This window comes from Phyllostomus hastatus, unplaced genomic scaffold (assembly GCF_019186645.2).
Source record: "Phyllostomus hastatus isolate PE091 unplaced genomic scaffold, TTU_PhHast_1.1 phas_scaffold_46, whole genome shotgun sequence".
Classification (NCBI taxonomy): domain Eukaryota; kingdom Metazoa; phylum Chordata; class Mammalia; order Chiroptera; family Phyllostomidae; genus Phyllostomus; species Phyllostomus hastatus.
In genome coordinates, this window is record NW_025334032.1 from 30498044 (window position 1) to 30519757 (window position 21714).

A 21714-nucleotide genomic window follows, 5' to 3' on the forward strand; every position below is an offset into this window, starting at 1 on the left:
TACAGTTAATTTCATGCATAGACAATAAATGCAGGCTATTGAAAAGATCTGCAACACGAGCAGGACTTAGAAACTTTCAGGCCATGTTTTGTGAGGTTGTTTGGTGATGTTCAGTCTAAATGCTGCAGATTCTCCATTGCTTTGGGTCCGGACTTGGTGGCCAGAGGTGGGCAGGGAAGGACACTCATTCCTCAGCCCACTGACCCACGTTGCTTGAGAACACACAGCGGGCACAGACTTCTTTGGTTTGAGGAGCAGGAGACAGCCTCCCAGTTCTTTTGAGGATTCCCAACCCACCGTCTGATCTAAGAAGTACAGCCAGCATCCCACACAAAATGCAAAAGGGCTCACTCCTGTTCCATTGGAGAGTAACGAGCCAGCCACCCTCTCCGCTCAGAAAAGAGGAATGCACAGGGCCTTTCTTACCATTGCCACCCGGATTAACTCATTACTGATTTTTCAGGCAAGTCTTACTCAGGCACTTGGGGACAGGGCAGTGAGTCAGAGGTTGGCATCCAAACCGGAATAGAAGCCATAGTCCTCTCTGGGGATCCTACTCTGGGCTTTAAATTCCCAGATCACACAGCTGCCTAATTGGAAAGAAATGTTCTTAAACAAGAACCTAGGTTTTGCCAGTCCTGACAGTGACTAATAAGGTCGGTGTAAGGACTGCCTGATGAAAAAGAAGTTGGATTGACCTGTCACAGTGAATTTTTAGAGTATTTTCACCTGGAGGTTTACTGCTGAATACAAATAAAATTTCTCTCCCTGGGCAATCCCATCTTCTGCAGATACACTTTAATTAAATTAACTTTGAAATGACATTCACACAATGTTTTCCTTCCAAATGCCTGTTTTTTTAAAGATCTACTTATTGACAAGCTGTTTCACAAGTTCCTGTGTAAAATGATTAAGTGCTCCACTCTCAGCTTGCACACTAATTGAGACAAGTTTAATCTTCTCTGTTGCCGGTATCCAGTAGCTCGAACCACGTAGTCCTTTAACTGTGTTCCAAAAGCCCCCACAAAATACCAAAAAAAATTTTTTTTCCTAAGGTGCTTACAAAGGATCCGGATAAATACACAATTTAACCTCATTCACCGAAACTCACACAAGTGATGGCAAATTCCTGAGTTGAGGGACAGAGGCTTTTAAAAAAATTAGTCTCTTTCAAAAATCAGGCATTCGCATTCCTAATGAAAGCGGCTCTTGGCTTCAATCCATTCAGTACGAATCTGCGGCTCCCCTCCACGGTGCGGGAGCGCAGGCGCGGGCACGCACACGTGGACACACAATCGCTCGCGCGCGCCCGCCCACACCCCCTTCCGTGTGAGTCGCCCGCGGGATTTACGGGTTTCGCCACCACGGATTACTGTCAGGTGCAGAAAGCAAGTCCTGTTCCGTGGGTATTTTCCTTTCTCCGGATTTGAATTATTTAAGGGCCACGTGAGCAATGGTCGGGGGTCGGCCCGCGGGGAGAGACCCCTGCGCCGGGGAGACAAAGACTAGAAGAGCGGGGCCAGTACGGCCCAGGGACATCTCCCCAGCTCCTGCGACAAGTGCGAAATTGGCCAGGATCTGCCTGCGACTGAGAGGTTCTCGAAAGAGACGTTCTGTCCAAGCCCTTGAAAAGGGGTAGGCGTTCCTTGGGTAGGGAGAGGTCCGGGCTCGCGGGCCTGGCAGGGGCCGGATTCCTGGGCTTCCAAGGAAAGCGGATGAGTCCTGGACGGTCGGAGCGTGGGGAACTCCTTGGAAATGCGCGCTCCGGCTGTACCCGAGAGAGCGAGGCTTTAGACACAGCCTCACAGCCATATCAGTCTAGGAGGAACCGACCGAGGCCCCCTTTGCCCTCCGGAGGGAGTACAAACCCCTCCCCACCGGAGGGGCCAAGCAATGAGCCTTTGACTGCGGGCCTCACACCCGCGGTGCCCGCCGCTCGAGGTTCTGCCACCCGGAGGCCTCGGTTGAAACGCAGTTGTGGCCCCTTCCAGGGCTGGGACTAAAGTGAGCAACGCGCCTCGGGCGCAAAATTTAACGGGCACCAAAATGTCAGTGGTCAAAATAAGTATCTTAATGCAATGCTTTTTGAAGCAATTAATGGAATTGCCAAAAAAAGTACCATGAACAAAAGATTAAATTCTAAGTAGACACAGGTCCAATGCAGTGCCCTGCTGAGCCATTTTGTAGCCCTGGGTTAAAGGAAGATCCCTGGGGCCAGGGTGTCGGGAGATACCCCGCGCAGTGGGAGAGGAGCTCGAGCTGCAGGCCTCGGAAGTAGAGGCCCTAAGGGCGCGCGGGAGGGGTGTGGAGGGGTCGCCCTGGGGGCCGGAGGTGGGAGATCAGCAGCGCTTCTCAGCCGGGAACAAAGGCGAGGCGGAAGGCCAGTGGGGGCAGGAGGGACTCGAAGGGTTCCGCAGCTCTCGAGGCCTGGGTGGGGCTTGCACACAGGGACTTGGAGTGCGGGACTCGATCCCGCAGCCACCGAGGCCGTGACAGAGCCTTGCAATTCTCTCGCTCGCGGGTTATTTCTCACTAACAAGACTTGGCAAGATGTCGGGCGAATAATTTTTGGCCTCTGTCGTGTCCACATCGCAACGCGCACAAGCCCCCTGCCAAAAGCAGGTTCTGGGAAATTAAATGCATAAGTAAAACTGGGGGCGGGAAAAAAAATGCTACATGACCTGGAAAGAGGGATGCCGAGCTCGGAATCGGCCCCTGAGCTTACTAAATCCTTGACGCGTACATTTCACAGGGTCTAGCTTCCCACCATATCTGGACCCTCGTTATCATTTTAGGAAATGATTTTAGGAAATGAATTGTCTTCTTAGGAGAAGACAATTCGCACATGTTTAAGATGGGGTGGCGACTTTTCCAACAGGCAAACACATTGGCTTTTGGGTTTGTTTCCGTTTTTTCCCCACCAGGGTTAAACAAACATCTTTAGGAAGCCTGGACGGGAGTGGCACCCCTGCCTTCCTCCAGAGGAACTACAATACACGCCGGCGATGAATGCCTCCCTCTGGGTATTAAAGCAAGAGACCCAACACCTCGCTCCCATTACTGAACTTCGGGGCGGGAGGGCTTTCTTTTTTCATCTTCTAAGCTGGGGCTTGCCCACGTCCTCGGGAAGCTATAAAGCTGATTTAATGGCTTAAGATGAAAATCGATCACGCTAATGCATAAGCTAACGTCAGAAGTATCATATCTGAAAAAACGACTAGCCGGACCGAACGCACTCCGTAAGCCCGGGAAGAGGAAGTCCCAGACTCTGCCGGGAGGGGGGGGGAGCAGCGGTGCCACGGTGCCCCAACCCCCGCTGTGGTATGGGGGACGCCAGCAAGGATGTTAAGGGTTGGGGGAGGGGGAGCACGGAAGTAAAAGGGATCAATACCGACCCCTAGCCTCCGTTAGGCCGTCTTCTCGGCCAGCTAATTTCTGTAAGCCAAAGGCCGCAGCCGGGGTGCAGCGGCTGCTCTGAGACTCGAGTAGGGTAGATCGCTCGCCGCCAAGGCTCCGGCCGGTGGCTGTCAGCTAGAGGTGCCCAGCACTCCATTCACAAAGTCCAGGCGAGCAGCTAGCCTGCGGGTCGCGGGCCTCCTCCCTCTTCCTCTAGGTCCCGGTTTTATGAATGGGCCTGGAGACAGACGCTCAGCGCCCTGTTTACTCCGCTCTTTGTGACGTCGCGTCCTCGTGACTGGGCGCGAGCGGCCGGCACTCCATTCACGCGCAAGGGAGGAGGTGGGGGAGGAAGAGTGGCTGGGAGGAGGGAGGAGGGATGGGGCGGGGGAGCCAGCGCTGGGGCGGCCGGGCGCAAGGCCGCGAATGGAAAGAGGCGGAGCTTCTCCAGGTAGTACTGAATCTGCCCCCTCCCGGGGGAGAGCGGAGGAGCGTTAATAAATCTCTAAGCCGAGGAGGAAACTCCGGGGCAGTGCGCCGAGCTCCGGCTGCTCGTGGAGAACCGCGACCGAGCAGCAGCGCCGGCATTAGCGGCGGCTGGAGCAGCGCAGCGGACAAAATACAAAGAGACCACAACAGAAGGGAGCCCCTGGCCCTCTCGTAAACACTGACCCTTCCACCGTCGCCTCCCCCTTGCACCGCGCGCGGTGGTGCTTGGTGCCCGAGTCCACTCGGACTTCTATGTGACCGCGAGACTGCCGAAGGAAGGATCCTCGGGACAAGAAGGTCGCCTGTGGGAGCCCCCGAGTGCCAAGTTTGCGGCCACTTTCCCTCCCTTAGCCCTTGCCGAGCCCTTTCTGTAGCCCAGCTGTCCCGGCTCTTCTTCGCCTGCTCTGGTGCCCTGCAGCCGTTGTTCCCGGCGACCATGGTGACCGTGGAGGAGCTACGGGAGATGGACTGCAGCGTGCTCAAAAGGCTGATGAACCGGGACGAGAACGGCGGCGGCGCCCTGGGGCTGGTGAGCGGCGGCAAGTGCCTGCTGCTGGACTGCAGACCGTTCCTGGCGCACAGCGCGGGCTACATACGAGGCTCGGTCAACGTGCGCTGCAACACCATCGTGCGTCGGCGGGCCAAAGGTTCCGTGAGCCTGGAGCAGATCCTGCCCGCTGAGGAAGAGGTGCGCGCCCGCCTGCGCTCCGGCCTCTACTCGGCAGTTATCGTCTACGACGAGCGCAGCCCGCGCGCCGAGAGCCTCCGCGAGGACAGCACTGTGTCGCTGGTAGTACAGGCGCTGCGCCGCAACGCCGAGCGCACCGACATCTGCCTGCTCAAAGGTAAAGGCGAGCGCAGGGACGCGAGCTGGAAGGGAGGTGTAGCGGCGCTTGGCGGCCTGCGCCTTGGTGGCTGGGGGAAGAAGTCCCCGGAGGGACTCGCGGCGGCGGGGATCCCCTCGTACTGCATTGTGCGTGTTGGTGTGCACGGGTTTGAAGAGTTTGGTGCGTTTGTGTTCCAGTGCGAGCCCCTGAAGTCCTCAGGGCAGCGAGGGCTCATTTTCTCTGTCACCTGCAATTCTGCGCCCTTCCTGGCTGTTTTGCATTTGTTTACACTCGCTAACCGTCTGGCCTCGCGGGCGGCATGCCTCTTCTGCTTTGCCCACCTTCAAGTCTAGGGAAGTACTCCCAAGTGCCACTCTGCGGGTGGGGACAGGTTAGTCCTGTTGGTTTGGCGTGCCGTGGCCCTGCACTGAGTCTGAACCCGAGAACCCGAGAGGTGGGGAAGGGGGTGAAGGACAGAGCGCTGTTTCCATCGGAAACCAGCCCTACGGAAATGCAAAAGGAAGATCGGGTTTCGGACATTGCGTGGGGCGATCTGTATCTCCGCCCCTGCTGTCCAACTCCGAGATCCTCCTGGAACGTGGCCAACTCCTCCGGTGCCGGGCTAGACCCAGGCTCCCGGCGCTGGAAGAGGGGGTTGTGAGTGTTTAGGGAAAGCAAGGCAAGATAGTGTCTTCTAAATATTCAGGCGGCAGAGAAGTACGACCTTTTGTTCAGACTCGATTCTCGAAGATCCAATGGCGGTGCGTGCTTCATTAAAGACAACCCTGATGAGACTCTTAGGGGAAGAGAGGTCTTGTCAAATGTGGAAGTAAGAAACCGAGCAAGGACCGCGTGCTGTCCACGTAACTGGAGGAACGGTGCGCGGGCCGCCACCTGCGGGTGGGCCGGGCCGCGGTGCTGGGCGGCCCTCGCTCGGGGGGCGCCTCGGGACGCATCCCTGACCGCGCGGAGCCCCTGCCTCCCTCCGCTACATTCCGTACATTCTTTCTCTCTTGTCCAGTCCTCGCCTCCGAAGCCAGAGGCGTTTCAGACCCGGCCTTCAAAGAGCCGCTCGGTTCTCCCCTGCCGGCGCCCCTCGCCCCCTCCCTCCTTTCCTTTCCTCTCGGGACCTGCTCACCCCAGAGGAAGAGCGATGGTGGGGGGGGAGGGCGGAAACCTCTCCCCCCGCCCCTTCCTAAGGCACCACAGAAGTGCTCAGTGGCGACGGGCCGGGCTGGCCCTGGCGAACAGCGGGGGGCTTTGTTCTCCGCAGTTGTTTCCTGGCCGTTTGACCTGTCAGCTGCTGGGGAAACGCTGCTGTTGACCTGTGGTTGAACTACTAAGGCGATTTTGCTGATTTTTCTTTCTCTGTGAGGCTGCCTTTTGCACCTCCGGTGGAGCCCAAATCCAACTCCCCTCCCCTCAAAGCGCTTTAAGAGAAAGTGCCAGGAAAGGGCCAGCACCGAAACGACCAGGCGCCCCGCGGCAGGCGCACAACCCCGCGTGCTCCCGCGTCCAGGTGCTGGTTAGATCGCCTCTGTGGGGTATAGGCAGTTGAGCTCGCCCGCCCGCCCGCCCTTGCCTGGTCCTGGCGGGAACGATAACAGAAACTGCTTTGAGACGAAAGTCCCTTGGAGTGGCCGGGTATGGCCGGGTGGTTCTCCATGCTACCCTTCCCTGGGCCCCTCCTGATTTAGAGCTCCTGCGCACCCCTTTCCTGGGAGGGCAGACCCACGTGGGGTCGGGGCTTGTTTTGTTTTGTTTTTCTTCTTGAAAGAAATCCGGAGGGGAACCCCTAGAGCGGCAGCTTGGGGACCTTGGCGTTTGGGCTTCCTAGCGCACAGGCACTTAGGCCCCGCTGCCGGGGAGGGAGGCATATTTTTAAGGTCCCCGTCTTGCGGCACCTCCCTAGTTCGCCCGAATCCCATCCGGAGAGCCCGGGGCCAGATCAATTCTTGAGAGTCGCCCTGCGGACTAGCCGCTCTCTGCACAAGGCAAATGCTAATACAAAGACTGAGTAGGACAGGAGCCTCTGAGTAAAATGCCAGTTCCCTGGCGGTTGGCGAGGTGCCTGGCCCACGGAAAAGCAGTGAATATTCTAAGGGTGTTGCCTCCTGAGGCCTGCACTGCCTCCTTTGGTCGGACCAGGTGCGGGCAGGGAGGACGACCCCTGTGCACCTCAAAGTCGACAGACATCTAGTCTTTCCCCTGAGATGCAGAGTGTCTGGGCCTGACACTCTGGGTCTCAGGTTGAACTTGTCTCTGCAGGAACAGGCCATGGGGGAAGGCAGTGGAGGCTCAGCCGGATCTTCATAGGCAAAGGGAGCCTGCCTTTGGCAGCCGCTGCCTGAAATTCTTAGAGGTGGCACTCCCCGCTGGTTCTGTAGAGGTTGGTAGAGTATCTTTGAGGTGGCTAACTGGGTCACAGTCTGTTTAACTGGGCTTATTTTCGTGTATGTGCTAAGCTGAGGCTGTCTTAACACAGTTCCTCTTGTTCTCTTTGCCTCTTACTGGAAAAGGCTTTTAGCAGGGAGGGCAGAAAGATGGGCAGTGTCTGCCCCCCCCCCCCGCCCCCGTGGGGACCGAGCCTGGGGGGTGGGGGGAGGAGACCAATGAAAGCCTCTCGCATCCCCATCGGAAAGAAGCAGAGTGGAGGAGGCGATGTGCATTGTACGGAGAGGATGGGGAACTAAAAGGAAACTTTGGAAACACTCTTAGATTATCTTTAGTAAAATGCCTGGATGGATTAGGGGTTGGGTAATTTGGTTCCTGCCTGAGCTGTTCATTTGATTTTGCAGCTAATGGGCCTTCCGAGTCTCATGCCACGGGTGGTGGTGGGCGTGGAATGGGAGTGGTTAGACACTGAGCCAGTCCACCAATTGTTGGTGTCCGCCATGCTGGAGGGGGCTGAAAAAAAACGCAGGGTGTTTTCAGAAGTTATATTATCCTTCCTAGCCAGTGGCTACCCAATTTTACCAATAAATTACATGTAAAAGTTTGATTTTTCTATTTCTGTCTCTTTGAAGAGCAGTTGGTGGGCTACTTGGTGCAAGTAGTTACCACAGTAGTAAGTGATACCACAGGCAAGAATTCATAGTTAACGAGTAAATTTTACTTAATATCAGCAAAATGCTGCACAGTTTTGGCATTTTGTAATAATAGCCAAGTTTCGCTAAAATCGATAACCCCAAATCACTAAATTATTTGTTTTTTTGCTAGTAAAATTCCAATTGGGGTAAACTTTTTTTTAAAAAGCCAATTTTGTTTAAAATCCCGTGAGACGTTTTTTGGGACAGTTTAGAAGTTTCAGCTTTTCAGATTTTATTGCAGTGCGCCGCTCCTTTCAAATCCTTTTCTCCTTTATACTTGGATTCCTGGTTCTAGGTGCTGCTCCCCCCCCACCCCCCTTCACTAGAGAAAGACTAAAAGAGAGTTTTCTTATTCTAACAGAAGTCATTCTTTTTAAAAAAATTTATTTATTTTTTAGAGAGGGAAGGGAGGGAGAAAGAGAGAGAGAAACATCAACGTGCAGTTGCTGGGGGCCGTGGCCTGCAACCACGGCATGTGCCCTGACTGGGAGTCGAACCTGCGACACTTTGGTTCGCCGCCCTCGCTCAATCCACTGAGCTACGCCAGCCAGGGAGAAGTCATTCTTTACCTACCATATTCACCGAGTAACAAATCAGTCTGTTATGCAGATTTCAGGTATAAAAACAGTATCTTTTTTTTTCTGTCTAAAATTAATCTCAGCTCATGACTTTTGTCTAGTTTCAAGTTCTGATTTCAAAGCTCTGTTGGAGCTGTTTTGAGAAATTGGGGGGGGAAACCTGGACACCCCAGCTCCTCCCCCCACGCGGGCACATTTGGACCCTCTGGCCCCAGGCCCGACGACAGAGACCCTGGCACCCCCCTTCCCGTAGGAAACAGCTACTAAGACCAATCACCAACGATATGGGGGTGTGAGGGGGCTGAACCAGCAGCCCTGGTCATTCTGGTGACTAGCTCCTGCCCTGTCTCTACCTCCATTCGTCCGGCTCATCCCAGGTCCCCAGGAGGTGAGGTCAGCGTCATCCAACAGTGTCACAGCTCGGAGGGAATGCTGAGGCTGCACACTGCCTCCACCCAAATGGACTGGCCTTTCTCCATACAAATATGGCAGCATGCCTGTGACAGCCAAGGACTGTTAGAATTTCAAAAAGTGGTAGGCCCCAAAGGTAATTTCTAACCCTTAGTGTAATTTCTTACAGAATTGTAATGATTGAAGCAAACTTACTACTTTCTGCCTCATTTGAATTGCGTGCTTCCAACACAGAACTAAGGATGGTGCCTGTGTACATTGAGAGAGAACTCTTGACCACTATTAAGCCCATCCCAGCTCCCTTGTGCTTGACCTGGATGGTTATAGGAGAGGTGGGCAGCACCCACCCAGACGGGCCGTCCAGGCCCTGAGGGAGGAAGAGGGTGGCCTTTTTTAAGGAGCCAGACATTTCTTTGAAAAATCAGAACGTCTGAAACCAGATAGCCAGTTTCCTCCTTACCGGGAGCCAGTTCCCGCCTACCGAAGGGCAAGCTGGGCAGGAAGAAGAGTTCACCCGGGAGCGGAAGCCAGTTGCTGACTGAAGCAGATGGCGCAGGACTGACTCGGAGGGACACAAACAAGACCGAGCCCGAGGGTGGCATTAGGTGTCCAGCCAGCTTTCCCTGGACTGGCAGGTCCGTGCGGGGTGTCTCGAGGTGTGGGGAGTCCACTTCAGTAAAACTAAAAAAACTTCCCAGGGTTACATGGGCATTTATGAAGTCAACACCCACCTCAAGGGAAGTTCTCAAAGCCAAGTGACCTTCAGATGACCCCGGGTTTTCTTGCTGGGCAACATCAGTCTTGTATGGCTGTGATGGCTCGGGAAGCAAGGCCATGAACCCTGACTGTACGGGGGTGTTCCGAGTGCTGTGGGGACAAAGCAGCAGCCCCATTGAGACTGATGACCCTGGTCCCCATTGGTGACAGCCTGCCCCATCACAGGCCGCGTTAAGGGTCCTGTTAATGGTGATGGGGCGGCCCTGCATCGGCTCCTCCTTTCTGAAGCACTCCCCACCCCCACGGTCCCAGCCCTGCAGGGACCGTGGACGGGAGGCCAGCCGGTCTTTGTCAGTAAACTCCGAAAAGGGCCTTGCTGGGTGCAGATGTGCAGGAGACACAGGACAGTGTGGAGTTGAACTGGGTGTGGTTATTCCTCAAGGAAGTTGGGTGAAAAATTACATTCCCTCCCCGCCCTCTCCAGTTTTAAAATTCAGGTGAGAAAAGGAGAACTTGAACACTACGAAGCACGTTATTAATTAACAACATGGAGAAAACAGGTCAAAATGAGTCAGCATGTTGTGAGATGACATTTAATACGGCGTACAAAAGGCAGGTGGGGTCTTTTACGAAATTGTTTACAGGAGATAGAAGTGCTGATCTGGGCACCTGATGTCAGGTTGCAGTTTGCCCATAAGTAAGTCCTGGCCGTTTGGGTTTGTGGAACATGGGGAGGGTTTCAGGAATGGGTGTCAGGAACCTTCCATTCGGAGGGCAGGACGGCCACAGTCGGGAGAGCCCTGCCTGCTCCCGCTCTCGCCGGCCCCGCCCCTGTGCCCCGCCCCCGTGCCCTCCTGCCTGCACACCTGCGGGAGGCTCGCGTCCCAGCCAGCCACCGGTATCTGGCTGGAATAAGCCTTCCTTCTCATAACTTACAGATAGAAGTTGGTGATCTGAATCAAACCCTCACTCACGGGGCTGTGGCTGCGGTGTTTGCCCAGATTTGGGGGTCGGGGTGGGGGTGGGGAGGCAGTGAGAAGTCTGGGAGCAGTCTTCTGACCCCATCTACAGTAAGAATTCGTTTTGACTTCCGTCTTGACCCAGAACAGGGATACAGACACACCTGAAACCAGAGTTCCATGAAATGATACCATATGTGAATGTGATGCATTCCAGTAGTTTCTGTTTTATTTCATGAAATTTAAAATGCAGGTCACGGCTCCTGCATGACGACCTGTAGTTAGGAACGTCCTGGGCAGAAGCAAAAGTTTCTTGTGCAGATCTCTTGTCCAAGAGATCTAGTGCAGAGCATCAGCAGTGTTTTGATCAGGGGATTTTGCATGAACATTCTGGCCTTGTGGGGGGTGGCCTCAAGGGTTCCTCACTGGGCACCCTTCCCCCTACACTGCTGCTTGTATGTTCCAGCCCCCAGGGCAGCCCCTGGCCCCCCAGAAGGCACTCCTGTTGTGATGCTCCTTGTGACAACCAGCCACAGACCCCCCCCCCCCACCTCTCAAAAAACGACAGCTCAGGAGGGAAAACCCCTTCCATTGCTGCCACTGGCATGGATGGGACCCTTCCCCTGTTTCTGTCCCTCAGGCCGATCGACTTACCCACTGCATTCCTTTGTACTGGTTCTCTAAAGGTCTGCAGGAGGGAACTGACTTTCCGGCCGTCATTTTTCTGTTCTAACGGTGTCTTTCACCGACCGCTGTGGGCCTGGCCTCGGGTCCCTTCCGGCTTGTCCCCCACCCCGGGGTCAGCAGCTGGCCGGGTTCTGCTGCCCCTTGGTTGATTGATGATGGAGGAGAGGGGAAGTCTGTGTGTGTGTGTGGGGGGGGGGGGGGGGGCGGTGACGTGGTGCCGCAGTTGTCCCTGGCTGGGAGAGGGTCTCCAGCTCAGGAAGTGCAGTACCTGCCCTTCTGCTATGTAACTCCCTGGCCTCCAGACTCCAGCTAGAAAAAATCAGGAAAGCCCAGGAGGAGGCGGAGGAGGCAGAGGAGGCGGCGGCCCAAAGCCTGGCAAGCTGCCAGCAATGCTGGCGTCCCCTTGCAGGTGCCTAACAAGGAAACCTTCATTATGTGTCTCCCCGAGGCCAGGCGCCGAGCACTGGCTGTTCCCTGATCAGCCCTCGAAGGACTGCAGGCAAGGACGGTTCATCACATTCCGAGGAGGCGGAGGAGGAGGAGGCGGAGGCTGAGCAAGGCTGGTGAGGCTCAGCGGCAGCCCCTGGGCCTGTGTGCGTGTCTGCAACGGCAGTGCCCTTCCCCGGACTTCAGTCTGGTGCCCTGCCCTGCTCCTCCTCAGCCACGGGAAGAACATTGTTTCAGCCACTCCAAGCCTCCTTCCTTCTGCTGCCCTCAGGGGGCTCCTCTCTGCGACCTTGGAGCCTGGCCCCGGCCCTCCTGTGACTCCCTGCTTTGCTTTTGGGTGGGCGCTGCTCTTCTGACTGCCTCGGCGAGGAGCTTCTGGAGGGCACCACTCCGTCCTTCCATTTCTCTGGGGGAGGAGAAACATGATTCAGTAGCTCATTATGTAACAAACACAGGGATCGTTTTATTTTGAAGACGTCAAAGCCTGTAGAAGTGTACCGAGGAACACGTGATGACTTGTTATGTAGGTGTTCCACGCCGTCTGCCGATCGATCTATTTCCGTTTCTACTCTGGGGGAAGCGTCCACAGTTTCCTGTCCCAGAGGACTTCAGCTGGAGGGCTTTGGTGGCTCTTCTCCCCCCCACCCTACCCCACCCCCAAACTCTACTCCCTGCATTTGTCTGCAGCTTTGGAAGGAAAGAAGGAGCAGAGGACGGTGACAGGGAGGGAGGGAGGGAGAGCTGCTCCTGAGATCAGGCCCCCGGCACGACTGAAACTGGCTGCCGTAGCAGGTTCTCTCCCCCGGGAGGCTGGTCATTATGACTCAGCAGGAGCAGGTGCCTGTGACCCTAAAGGGATCCATTTATATCCCTGTGACGGAGGGAGTGGAGGGAGGTCGGGGAGGAAGAAATGTCTGTCCTGTTCTGTGAGCCTCGTGATGTGGCAAAGAATCATTGCTCTTCCTCGGGTCTGGATTCTGGGCAAGAAATTGACTAACTGTCACATGTCTGCCTATTGGGAGATTATTAATGAACGTTATAGGGGACAGTGGCACCGAATCACGTAGTCATAAAGATTTAAGGTACTAGCTGCGTACACCCCCATCCACGGAATGGGTCCGTTAGAATGGTGGTTCCAAAACACGCAGGCCCTGCTGGATTATTTTTATGTAAGTTTGTGGGTTTTCTTAAAAATTAGGTACAGTTGACAAGTAACAGTAGTTTCAGGTGTGAAGGGTAACGAGTTGATACTTGACTGTATTGCAAAGTGATCACCACACTCAGTGTACTCAGCTTCTGTGTCTGTACATGGTTGAGCATTTTTTCCTATGACGAGAGCTGTAAGGTCCCCTCCCTCAGCACGTATGTGATAGATAGAACATTAATAACCAGTCACCCTGCTTGACATCACAACCCCAGGGCTCGCTTACTTCATAACGGGCAGTTCTGACCCCCTTCACCAACCGAATTGATTTCCAGGCCCTCTCTGGTCCTACAGTGAAAATACAAGCAGGGCCAAACAAACATTGACGGGAGACGGCAAGTCAGCCAAAGAGCCCAGCCCCAGAGATTACGAGGAAATCAGAGGGGGGAGGCCGAGCGCGTCTTCCTGGGGCGCTTCCTGCCCGCCTCTGCCCAGCCAGCGCCGCGCCGCGCTGATCGGTGCTGACGCTCTTCCACACGAGTGTGTCTCCTCGTGTGTAAACTCCCTTCCCCGGAAGGTGATCCCACAGTGGACTGTTCCAGGGCTTAGCGACTCGCAGGTCAGGAAATCCTCCCTTGCCCCAAACCTGGATGTAGCAAGAGGGATCTATTTAGATTTCAGTGCATTTCCTCTCCTTTCTGCCTTTTGTTGGCGGGACAGCTGGCCACAAGGCGGAGAGACGGGCATCTGCTCTGTTGCTGAGGTCCAGAGGGGCTGGTGCCAGGGTTCTCTTTTTTTCCTTCTCTCCCACACTGAACCTCTCCACAGCAGGGGCTCAAGTTTGGGAGGGACAGACATCTTTGCAGGTCCCAGGGCCCAGCTGCTGTCCTGGAACCCCACAGTGGCCTTTCTCTCTTCCGCACCTTGTCACCCTAAGGACCTTTTCTGGGCAGACTGCCTTCTGCATACCCGCCTCGCATCTCCCTCTGTGTGTCTGTGTCCCAAACCAGTCTTGACCATAAAGCTTTCCTTCCAGGTTTCAGCGTGCAGTCCTGGCTCATTGTGGATTCCGCATCTTTGGATAAGGGTCCAGGCCATTATCTGTGGTCCCACGGCGCCACCCAGTGGCAAATGTAGAGCCAGCCAGGCCCCAGCCTCCCAGCAGCTCTCCTCAGGACAGGGATGGGATTCAAGTTCTTTGTGGCTTCCTGCTGGCCTCGTGACCCCACTAACCTGAACTTCTTTCTCCTCTACAGGTGGCTATGAGAGGTTTTCCTCTGAGTATCCAGAGTTCTGTTCCAAAACCAAGGCCCTGGCAGCCATCCCGCCCGCGGTGCCCCCCAGCACGGCCGAGTCCTTGGACCTGGGCTGCGGCTCCTGTGGGACCCCACTGCACGACCAGGTGTGCATGGGCGGCTTCCGTCCAGAGGTCTGCTCTTCCGAGGCTTTGGGTGCAGTGCCTCAGCGGGGGAGAGTGTGGTGACCCCTGATCCCGGGACGGGATGGAAGATAGGTCAGAAATAAATTCCACGTATTCCGTGGGGTTCTCGCTCTTCCCTCTCTCCTTACCCTCACTTAAGAAAACAATAGGAAGACATAACTCCCCGATTAGCCTCTGGAGTTGTGTGCAAAGGAGGAGGCTGCTGAAGTGGGAAGGGTATGCCCTGCCCCAGGGGAAGGAGTGGCCGAGGGCCCCAGCCCCAGCCTAGGGCGGCCAGGCTGTCCCCCCTTACAAGTTGACTGTGCATGCCAAACGGACACCCATGGTGGGCCAGCCCTGCCCCAGAAAACCAGTGTGAGCCATTGCATGTCTTCAGAACCCACGCCTTCCCAGCCCTTTCACTGAGACGGTGGGAATGAACGTAGAGTCTGGCACCCCTGCTCCCCAAATTTCAGATTGCTCCAGTTGGCCTGACTTAGAAAATCGTCATTAAGCCCAATTTATCTACTTTTGCCAAGATCCCCCCTCCTGTCTGTGAGGCCCACCTGGCCTGTGTTTGATGCACTAACCAGATAGGTCCTGAAACTTACACCTGGTGATGGGCAGGTGTAACCTCTTAATGTCATGGTGGCACGACAAGCAGTTTACCACGGAGTGGGGGGCTGGTGCGGGGGTGGGCTGCTGGAGCAAAGCTTCACTTGCCCTGGCTCTCCTGCAGAGCGCGGCGACCCGCTGAGCCCACTGCCTCCTTCAGGAGCCCCAGCAGGATGAGGGGAAACCTCGGAGGGCTGGATCCACGGGCATTCCCCCCAGGGCCTGTGAAAGCCGCCTCTCCCTGTCCCGAGCACCCCAACCCCTTCCCTGATGCCTTGGCACTCATGATGTGGGGGGCCTTTGTTTCCCTCTCTGCAGGGGGGTCCAGTGGAGATCCTCCCCTTCCTCTACCTCGGTAGTGCCTACCATGCGGCCAGAAGGGACATGCTGGACGCCCTGGGGATCACGGCCCTGTTGAACGTCTCCTCGGACTGCCCCAACCACTTCGAAGGGCACTATCAGTACAAGTGCATCCCCGTGGAAGACAACCACAAGGCGGACATCAGCTCCTGGTTCATGGAAGCCATCGAGTACATTGGTAGGCTGGCCCGGCTGGGGGCTGGGTCCGAGGCTGGGTGGGCGGGATGAGAGGGCCACTTGCATCTCGTGGGGGGAAGGAGGGACTTAGGGGTGCTACCCGGGTGTACCCATTCCCCGCCCCTACCCTCGTAGGAAGGCCTGCCCGTTGCATGTTGTGTGGTTTGTTGGGCAGGGACAGGAAGACGGATGTTGCTCCCGTGCTGTTGGCTTCTAGAGTCAATAATCTTTAGCTTGCATGTTTCCAGGGGTCTAGATAGATGATAAGGCCCTTGGGATGGGGAGGAAGACAAAGAAAGGGAGACTTGCATCATTGTTTTTTTTTTTTCTGCAAATGGAATCCTTGAATATGTGTTAGGGTTTAGCATGCGTATTGTGCTAATGTAGTGTCTGGGTTTGCTTAAGTCTCAAAACAGCCTAGCATGGGTGGGATTCCACAGCCCCTCCACCTGGGTTGCCCCCCTCCTCTCCTTCAGTGGGAATGCGCCCTTCTCCAACACCTGTTCAGTACCCCTCTTCCTCCAGCCCCAAGTCTGGCTTAGGCCACCTGCCTTGGCCTTTGGGGCAGACTCAGGACTCGCGGGGGCGGGGACACTGACGGTGCGTGCTCTCTGCCCCAGATGCGGTGAAGGAGTGCCGGGGGCGCGTGCTGGTGCACTGCCAGGCGGGCATCTCGCGCTCGGCCACCATCTGCCTGGCCTACCTGATGATGAAGAAGCGCGTGAGGCTGGAGGAGGCCTTCGAGTTCGTCAAGCAGCGACGGAGCATCATCTCGCCCAACTTCAGCTTCATGGGGCAGCTGCTGCAGTTCGAGTCGCAGGTGCTGGCCACGTCCTGCGCAGTGGAGGCCGCCAGCCCGTCCGGGCCCTTGCGTGAGCGCGGCAAGGCCACCCCCACGCCCACCTCGCAGTTCGTCTTCAGCTTCCCGGTGTCGGTGGGCGTGCACGCGGCCCCCAGCAGCCTGCCCTACCTGCACAGCCCCATCACCACCTCCCCCAGCTGTTAGGGCTGCTCCGGGATCCCCGAACCAGGGGCCTTCAGCTACCCGACCTGCGGGGGCCGCGGGCCGGCAGCCAGTTGGGACTGACCAGCGTGGGGCAGGCGACCCAGCCCCTTCCCATCCACTTCTCCTCGGCCGACCACCGGGCCGCCAGAATGGCAATAAGGACTTTGAATACACATTAAAAGCAAACAAAACCCTCCAACTTAGAGCAATAATGGCTGCCTCCACAGGCAGGGAAGACCTTGGTTTGGTTCATGTGCCGGTTTTAGTTTCAGACAGGAATTTCTTACCTCATTTTTTTAAAGCAGTAAGGCTTGAAGTTATGAAACCCACAGGTCCTGGCAAATGTGCCCACCCGGTTTTGTTGAGGGGGGTGGTGAGGGGGAGGGAGGGGGACCAGAAGAAAGCAAGTTTGCCAGAAGTGCCTGGTTCCGTGTGCTTGGCCCTATTTTTGTTGTTGAGGTCACAGGACTTTTTTTTTTTTTAAGGAGTCTTTGAGGGCGTGGTTTTCTAAGTCACAAACACGTGAATCATTATGCTTAATAATAAATAAAAGTATTTATTAAGAACTTCCGCAGAATACCTAAGTCTGAGGGGGTCTAGTGGCATGGCTGGATAGGTTTGTGTTGCTGTGGACCATCGGATCAGGACCCCTGTGGTGCCTGCAGGGGTGGCCGGGTTAGCCTGATGACCCCCGCGGGCCTGGCACTGAGAGGCAGGCAGGGTGGGGGGAGAGGAGGGAGAAAGGGACCACTTCTTAATGACCTTCTAAGCCGGTTCCTGGGCAGGCATCACTGAGCGATTTCAGACGCACCCACACGGCCTTTCCGCTCTGAGGCTCAAAACTGCAGCTTGGCGGCAGGAGCGTTTTTCTCATAGACCCGCCTGAGGTCTCGTTCCGTCACCTGTGATAAATGCCACACCATACGAGGTGCTCCTGAAAAAAATTGGGTGCCATTCAGGCTTTCCTACTGTCAGTCATTTGGCAAGGCCACTGGGGACCCAGCCCACCAGAGGTGCTGGAAATGAATCCTTTTCCTGCGAGTTCGAGCACCACTGTTTTCTTCTGCATATGCTGGGGTCTGTAATTTTAGGGGGGGTTACTTGGAATGAAGTAACAACCAACACATTCGCATTCCTGGCTTGGGTGAACATTTTCAGAGGCCCTCCAGAATAAGAAGGGGGAGGGGATGGCGAGAGCGTGCGTGGGGAGTCAGGGTGGACCCTGCACTTGGGAGCTGGCGGCTGGGCTTCTGTGACAGGCTGCAGGGGCACTCAGGTGTCCTTTTAGGGTCCTTTCCTGCAATAATGCCACGTAAGGGGCCTTCCAAATGGAGGGAGAAGGATGTTTTCTGTGGGTGGGGCTTGTGGGGAGGGGATGGGAACAAGCTACACGTTATTTCATTTGTAGTTTTGTGGAAGTGTTAATAGAGTGCCAGATTAGAGGTGATTGCAAACTTGTGTAGAGATGAGAGCATGTTTTTTTTAAAACCCTTTGAGAGTCTAGATCTAAACATTCTTGTTCACCCATCACTAACTTCTGGCCTCAGTGTCAGAGTGGTGTTGCAATGCGCTTCTGTCTGGGCGGTCCAGACTGGACCTGGTTTGTTCATTTCCTTCCATAAACGTGAGCCTCTGCTGGCACCTGTGCTGGCATCATCCCTCCTGCCTTTGTCAGGCCCCATCTTCGGGTGCTGCTGGAGTGCTTGCATCCCATCTTTAGGAAAGCCCGAGGCACCCTCCAGGGTTCACCCTCCATTGGCTGAGCAGCGGTGAGGGCTGGAGGGGCTGGGGATCCGGGACAGCGGAAATATTTAGAGACGGCACAGTCGGATGTTCCCACCTTTTTCCTTGATTCCTGGAAGTCGCTTCCTGTTCTGTGATAAACAAGGTCAAGTAGCGTCTGCAGCTGAGCAGGCTGCAGAGGAGCCTGGGTGGAGGGGGCTGCTGGAGCGGGGAGGGAAAGTAGCCTGGGACAGATTGACTTTTTCTAGAACGAGTATACATTTGCCGAAACCTATGCCTCCTGCTTTCCCGGACTGGATTCGCAGACATGTGGACGGTCGGAGCTCAGCACCGGCCGCAGAGAGGTCTCTGCCTGCTTTCCACGTCAGGTCGCCCAGCACAGTGTCCAACTGTTGTTTATTATGAGCCATTTTCGGTGGGCTTGATAAGGGCCTGAGTCTCAACGCTCTTAGGAATGAAACAGGAAATTGGCTTGATTGGCAGAGGGGGTTCTGGGTGGCTCTTCTCCCGCGAGAAGCCACTCGGATGGCTTGGGGCAGCTCTGAGGAAGATGCAGCCGCAGGGCCAGTCCCCGGGGCCGGTGGGTTTCTGTCTACATCCCTCCCAGGAAGTGATTTCTTTTGTGAAATTTCTGTAAAGGACTGAAAACATCACCACTTTCACTGATTGTCAACGACTGTGCTGTTGGTGAGAAAAGTCCGTGAACTGTGCCATCTGTAGAGAACAGGGAATGCTTCCAGTTCCCTTGCAGTCTCTGCGCGACCCAAGGGCGTCTGTGGAGCACTGAGGGAAATGGACTTGACCTTCCCACAGCTGTGTTAGGCCGAAGTCACCACGAGCAGGTGGCCAGGAGCTCCCAGCAGTAGCCCTCCCCTCCTGAGGCCGTTGTCCTCAGGTGCTCATTCCAGGTGGATCCCAGCCAGTTTTCAACGAGTGGGGAACCCAGGGGAAAAGATTTAAGGCTTTGGGAAGGTGGACAGAGGGAGATGGGATGGTCGATTCAAGCGTGACACAGGGCTGTTGGCCACCATGCCCATTTAACTTAAAATGGTTCACCTTGACCGCCCACTTGCGTCCATCAGGGAGCTGAGAAAACCCTGCTGCCAAGCCATCCCAGACCAACGAAACCAGGATTCCTGCAGAGGGACGCAGGTGTCAGCCTGTTTCAAAGCCCTCTAAGTGCTCTCCTGTGTAATAGCCTGCATTCGGGAAGCTGCTGTCTGGTTGGCAAGGTGCAGCGGGAGGGCTGGGCCTTGCTCTCAGAGGGTGACTTCTTGCACAGAAACTGCCGCCAGGGGCTTGCCACTGGCTCAGCCTGGTCTCACTTTCAGTCCCAGCCAAGCGGTTGAGATGGTTTTCCTCAGGAGCTCAAGGAGCTCCTTGACCTGAATGGGCACCGTTTCCTGCTCCTTGAAAGCTGACCCGGGGAGCAGTGTTAGGGGACTGAGGACAGTGCATGCATGTTGATGTGTTCGCTGGGAGTCTTGTCTAGCAGGAAGAATGGACAGCTTCACCTCGAAGGCGCCCCTCCTGCCCCAGGACCACAGGAGCAACCTGTCCGTCCTTAGAGTTCTTGAGGCGCAGCAGGAGGAGGCTGCTCCAGGGCTGAGCAGCGCAATCCTGGTAACTTCTGTATGTAAATAGCCCCATCTTCCAGAGTGATGTCATTTCTACATTTGATATGCTTGTATTTCTGTAGGATGTATATAGTGTAGGGGATTTTTTTTGTTTGGTTTTGTATTTTAGAAAAGCAAACATGTCTGTTTTTATTTATTGCTTGAAGAAATCATTTGACGGAAAATAAACACATTTTCAACCACCTCCGGCTCGGTGTACTTGTCCCGTCCCTGGGAACGGTGCTGCGGGGTGGACTCGGGAAGGTGGGAGCGGTGGGGGTTGTTTAATAACCCCGTGCACTCAGCGGTATCCACAGTGGGGGCTGGCTGGTAAGCTCGGTGAGCCCACGTTTGCACTTAGAACACCACTCAAGGATGGCGACTGGAGGAGGCCAACAGGAGTCTCCGAGAACCTGATTTCTCCAGGCAGAGAGGCCGGCCAGACGAACTGCCTGGTAGGAGGCAGGGGGTGTCCTTCCTCTGAGAACCTGCCAGGTGCCCACAGCAGTGGGGAGCCACAAGCGTGGCTCCTCCCTGGGAGACGTCCGACAGCCCCAGCACAGGGGATCCGGCTGGGAGGAGGCTGTTTGGGGATTACCGCCCTCCTGGGCGCCCTCCTGGCAGGGAATGTTCCCCAGCTGACTTGACCTCCCCAGCTGACCTGACTTCCCCAGCTGACTTGACATCAGTACTTTATAGTAAATTTACTAAAAATCACTGAATTGTATGCTTCAAGGGGGTACATTTTGCAGTATGTCGATTATACACCAATGAAGCTGTTCCGTGTTTAACACGAAAACATGCTCACTGCCCAAATAGTCAAATAACGCACATATATGAGTAAAAAGCAAAAGTTCCTCCTCCATATCCCCACCTTACAGCCCACGTCTTTTGTTTTTAGTAACCAAAAGGAACCTTCAGAGTAATTCTTTTATACAGTGAGGCGGTTGACAGGATCTTCTCCCTGGGTGTTCCCTGCCCCTCCCGCCCTGCTGTCAATTTGCTCCTCCGCTTCCTCTCCCTGCCCCGCGGCAGGGGTGGTGCTGGGGCGCCTGGTCCTCGTCTCCTGAGTTGGGACCGGGTTTGCTCAGTCAGGCCTCCGGGCCCAGGCGATGGGGGTGCACCCAGGTGAATCCTCGGCCGGGTAGTCTCATTTCACCCAACACTGGCCCGAATCCCCACACGGTTCTGCTTCACCCTTCGTAGTGGCTGCATACTATTTCATAATACAGATCAATTCTTCGTAAATTGCATTGAATTTCATTTTTTATTTCTTCAGCTTAGGAACGCTGTAGGACAATGATTTTCATCCCACGGCACACATAGACTAATGACTAAAATTCTGTGGCACACCACAAAATATGTATTTTTGCCGATTCGACTGAAAAATTAGGTGTGATTTTGATTCATTCACACCGGATAGCTATTATTGTGTTGGCTGTTGTCATTTCTTTATTTGACCGCCCTGCTAGGACCCCACCAGCATTTGATTTGTAACACCTTCAGCGTCCTCCACACGTCCCTATGAAGTATTTGGCGGGCAGCGCTCCTCCTTGGCAGGTGTGAAAGGCGGGGCGCGGGCCTTCCTCTCGTTTCCTAGCTGCCGTGAAGCAGTTTCGGGGCTGCAGCGCCGTGGTTTCCCGGCCGCTCCCACGCCTGCGCACCTGCAGCGACGCCCGCCCGCCGGGCTGTGTCCCCCCACCCCCCCACCCCCACTCCGGATTTGTAAGAGCGACTACGGAAGTGAAGATGAATAGACACTGCACATCAGTTTTTGGCCAGGAAAAAAGTATGCCAAGAATCCTATTAAAAAAATAAAAATGCTACCTACACACTTATCTGCATATGCACGTCGTACTTAAGCAGAGGTGTTGGATTAGCACGGTGACAGGCGGGAATTAGTGAAAATAAAGACGTACGCACCTCCTTCCACTTGCTTCTCGGTCCAGGTCTTCAGGGTAGATGCCTACGCAGACAGCCTGGCAGCTAGGTCCCACCTCAGCAAGACCAGATGGCTTTTCACTATTTCTCAC

The 21714-nt window shown here is 55.3% G+C and overlaps 1 protein-coding gene across 1 annotated transcript; it reads left to right on the plus strand.

The window, feature by feature from the left end:
- Positions 1 to 3837: 3837 nt before the first annotated feature.
- Positions 3838 to 19879, plus strand: DUSP4 (dual specificity phosphatase 4). Its single transcript, XM_045821607.1, has 4 exons — positions 3838 to 4730; positions 14001 to 14146; positions 15098 to 15317; positions 15937 to 19879. Exons 1-4 carry the CDS (start codon positions 4322 to 4324, stop codon positions 16320 to 16322), a joined length of 1161 nt encoding a protein of 386 aa, XP_045677563.1. The 5' UTR covers positions 3838 to 4321; the 3' UTR covers positions 16323 to 19879.
- The last annotated feature ends 1835 nt before the right edge of the window (positions 19880 to 21714 follow it).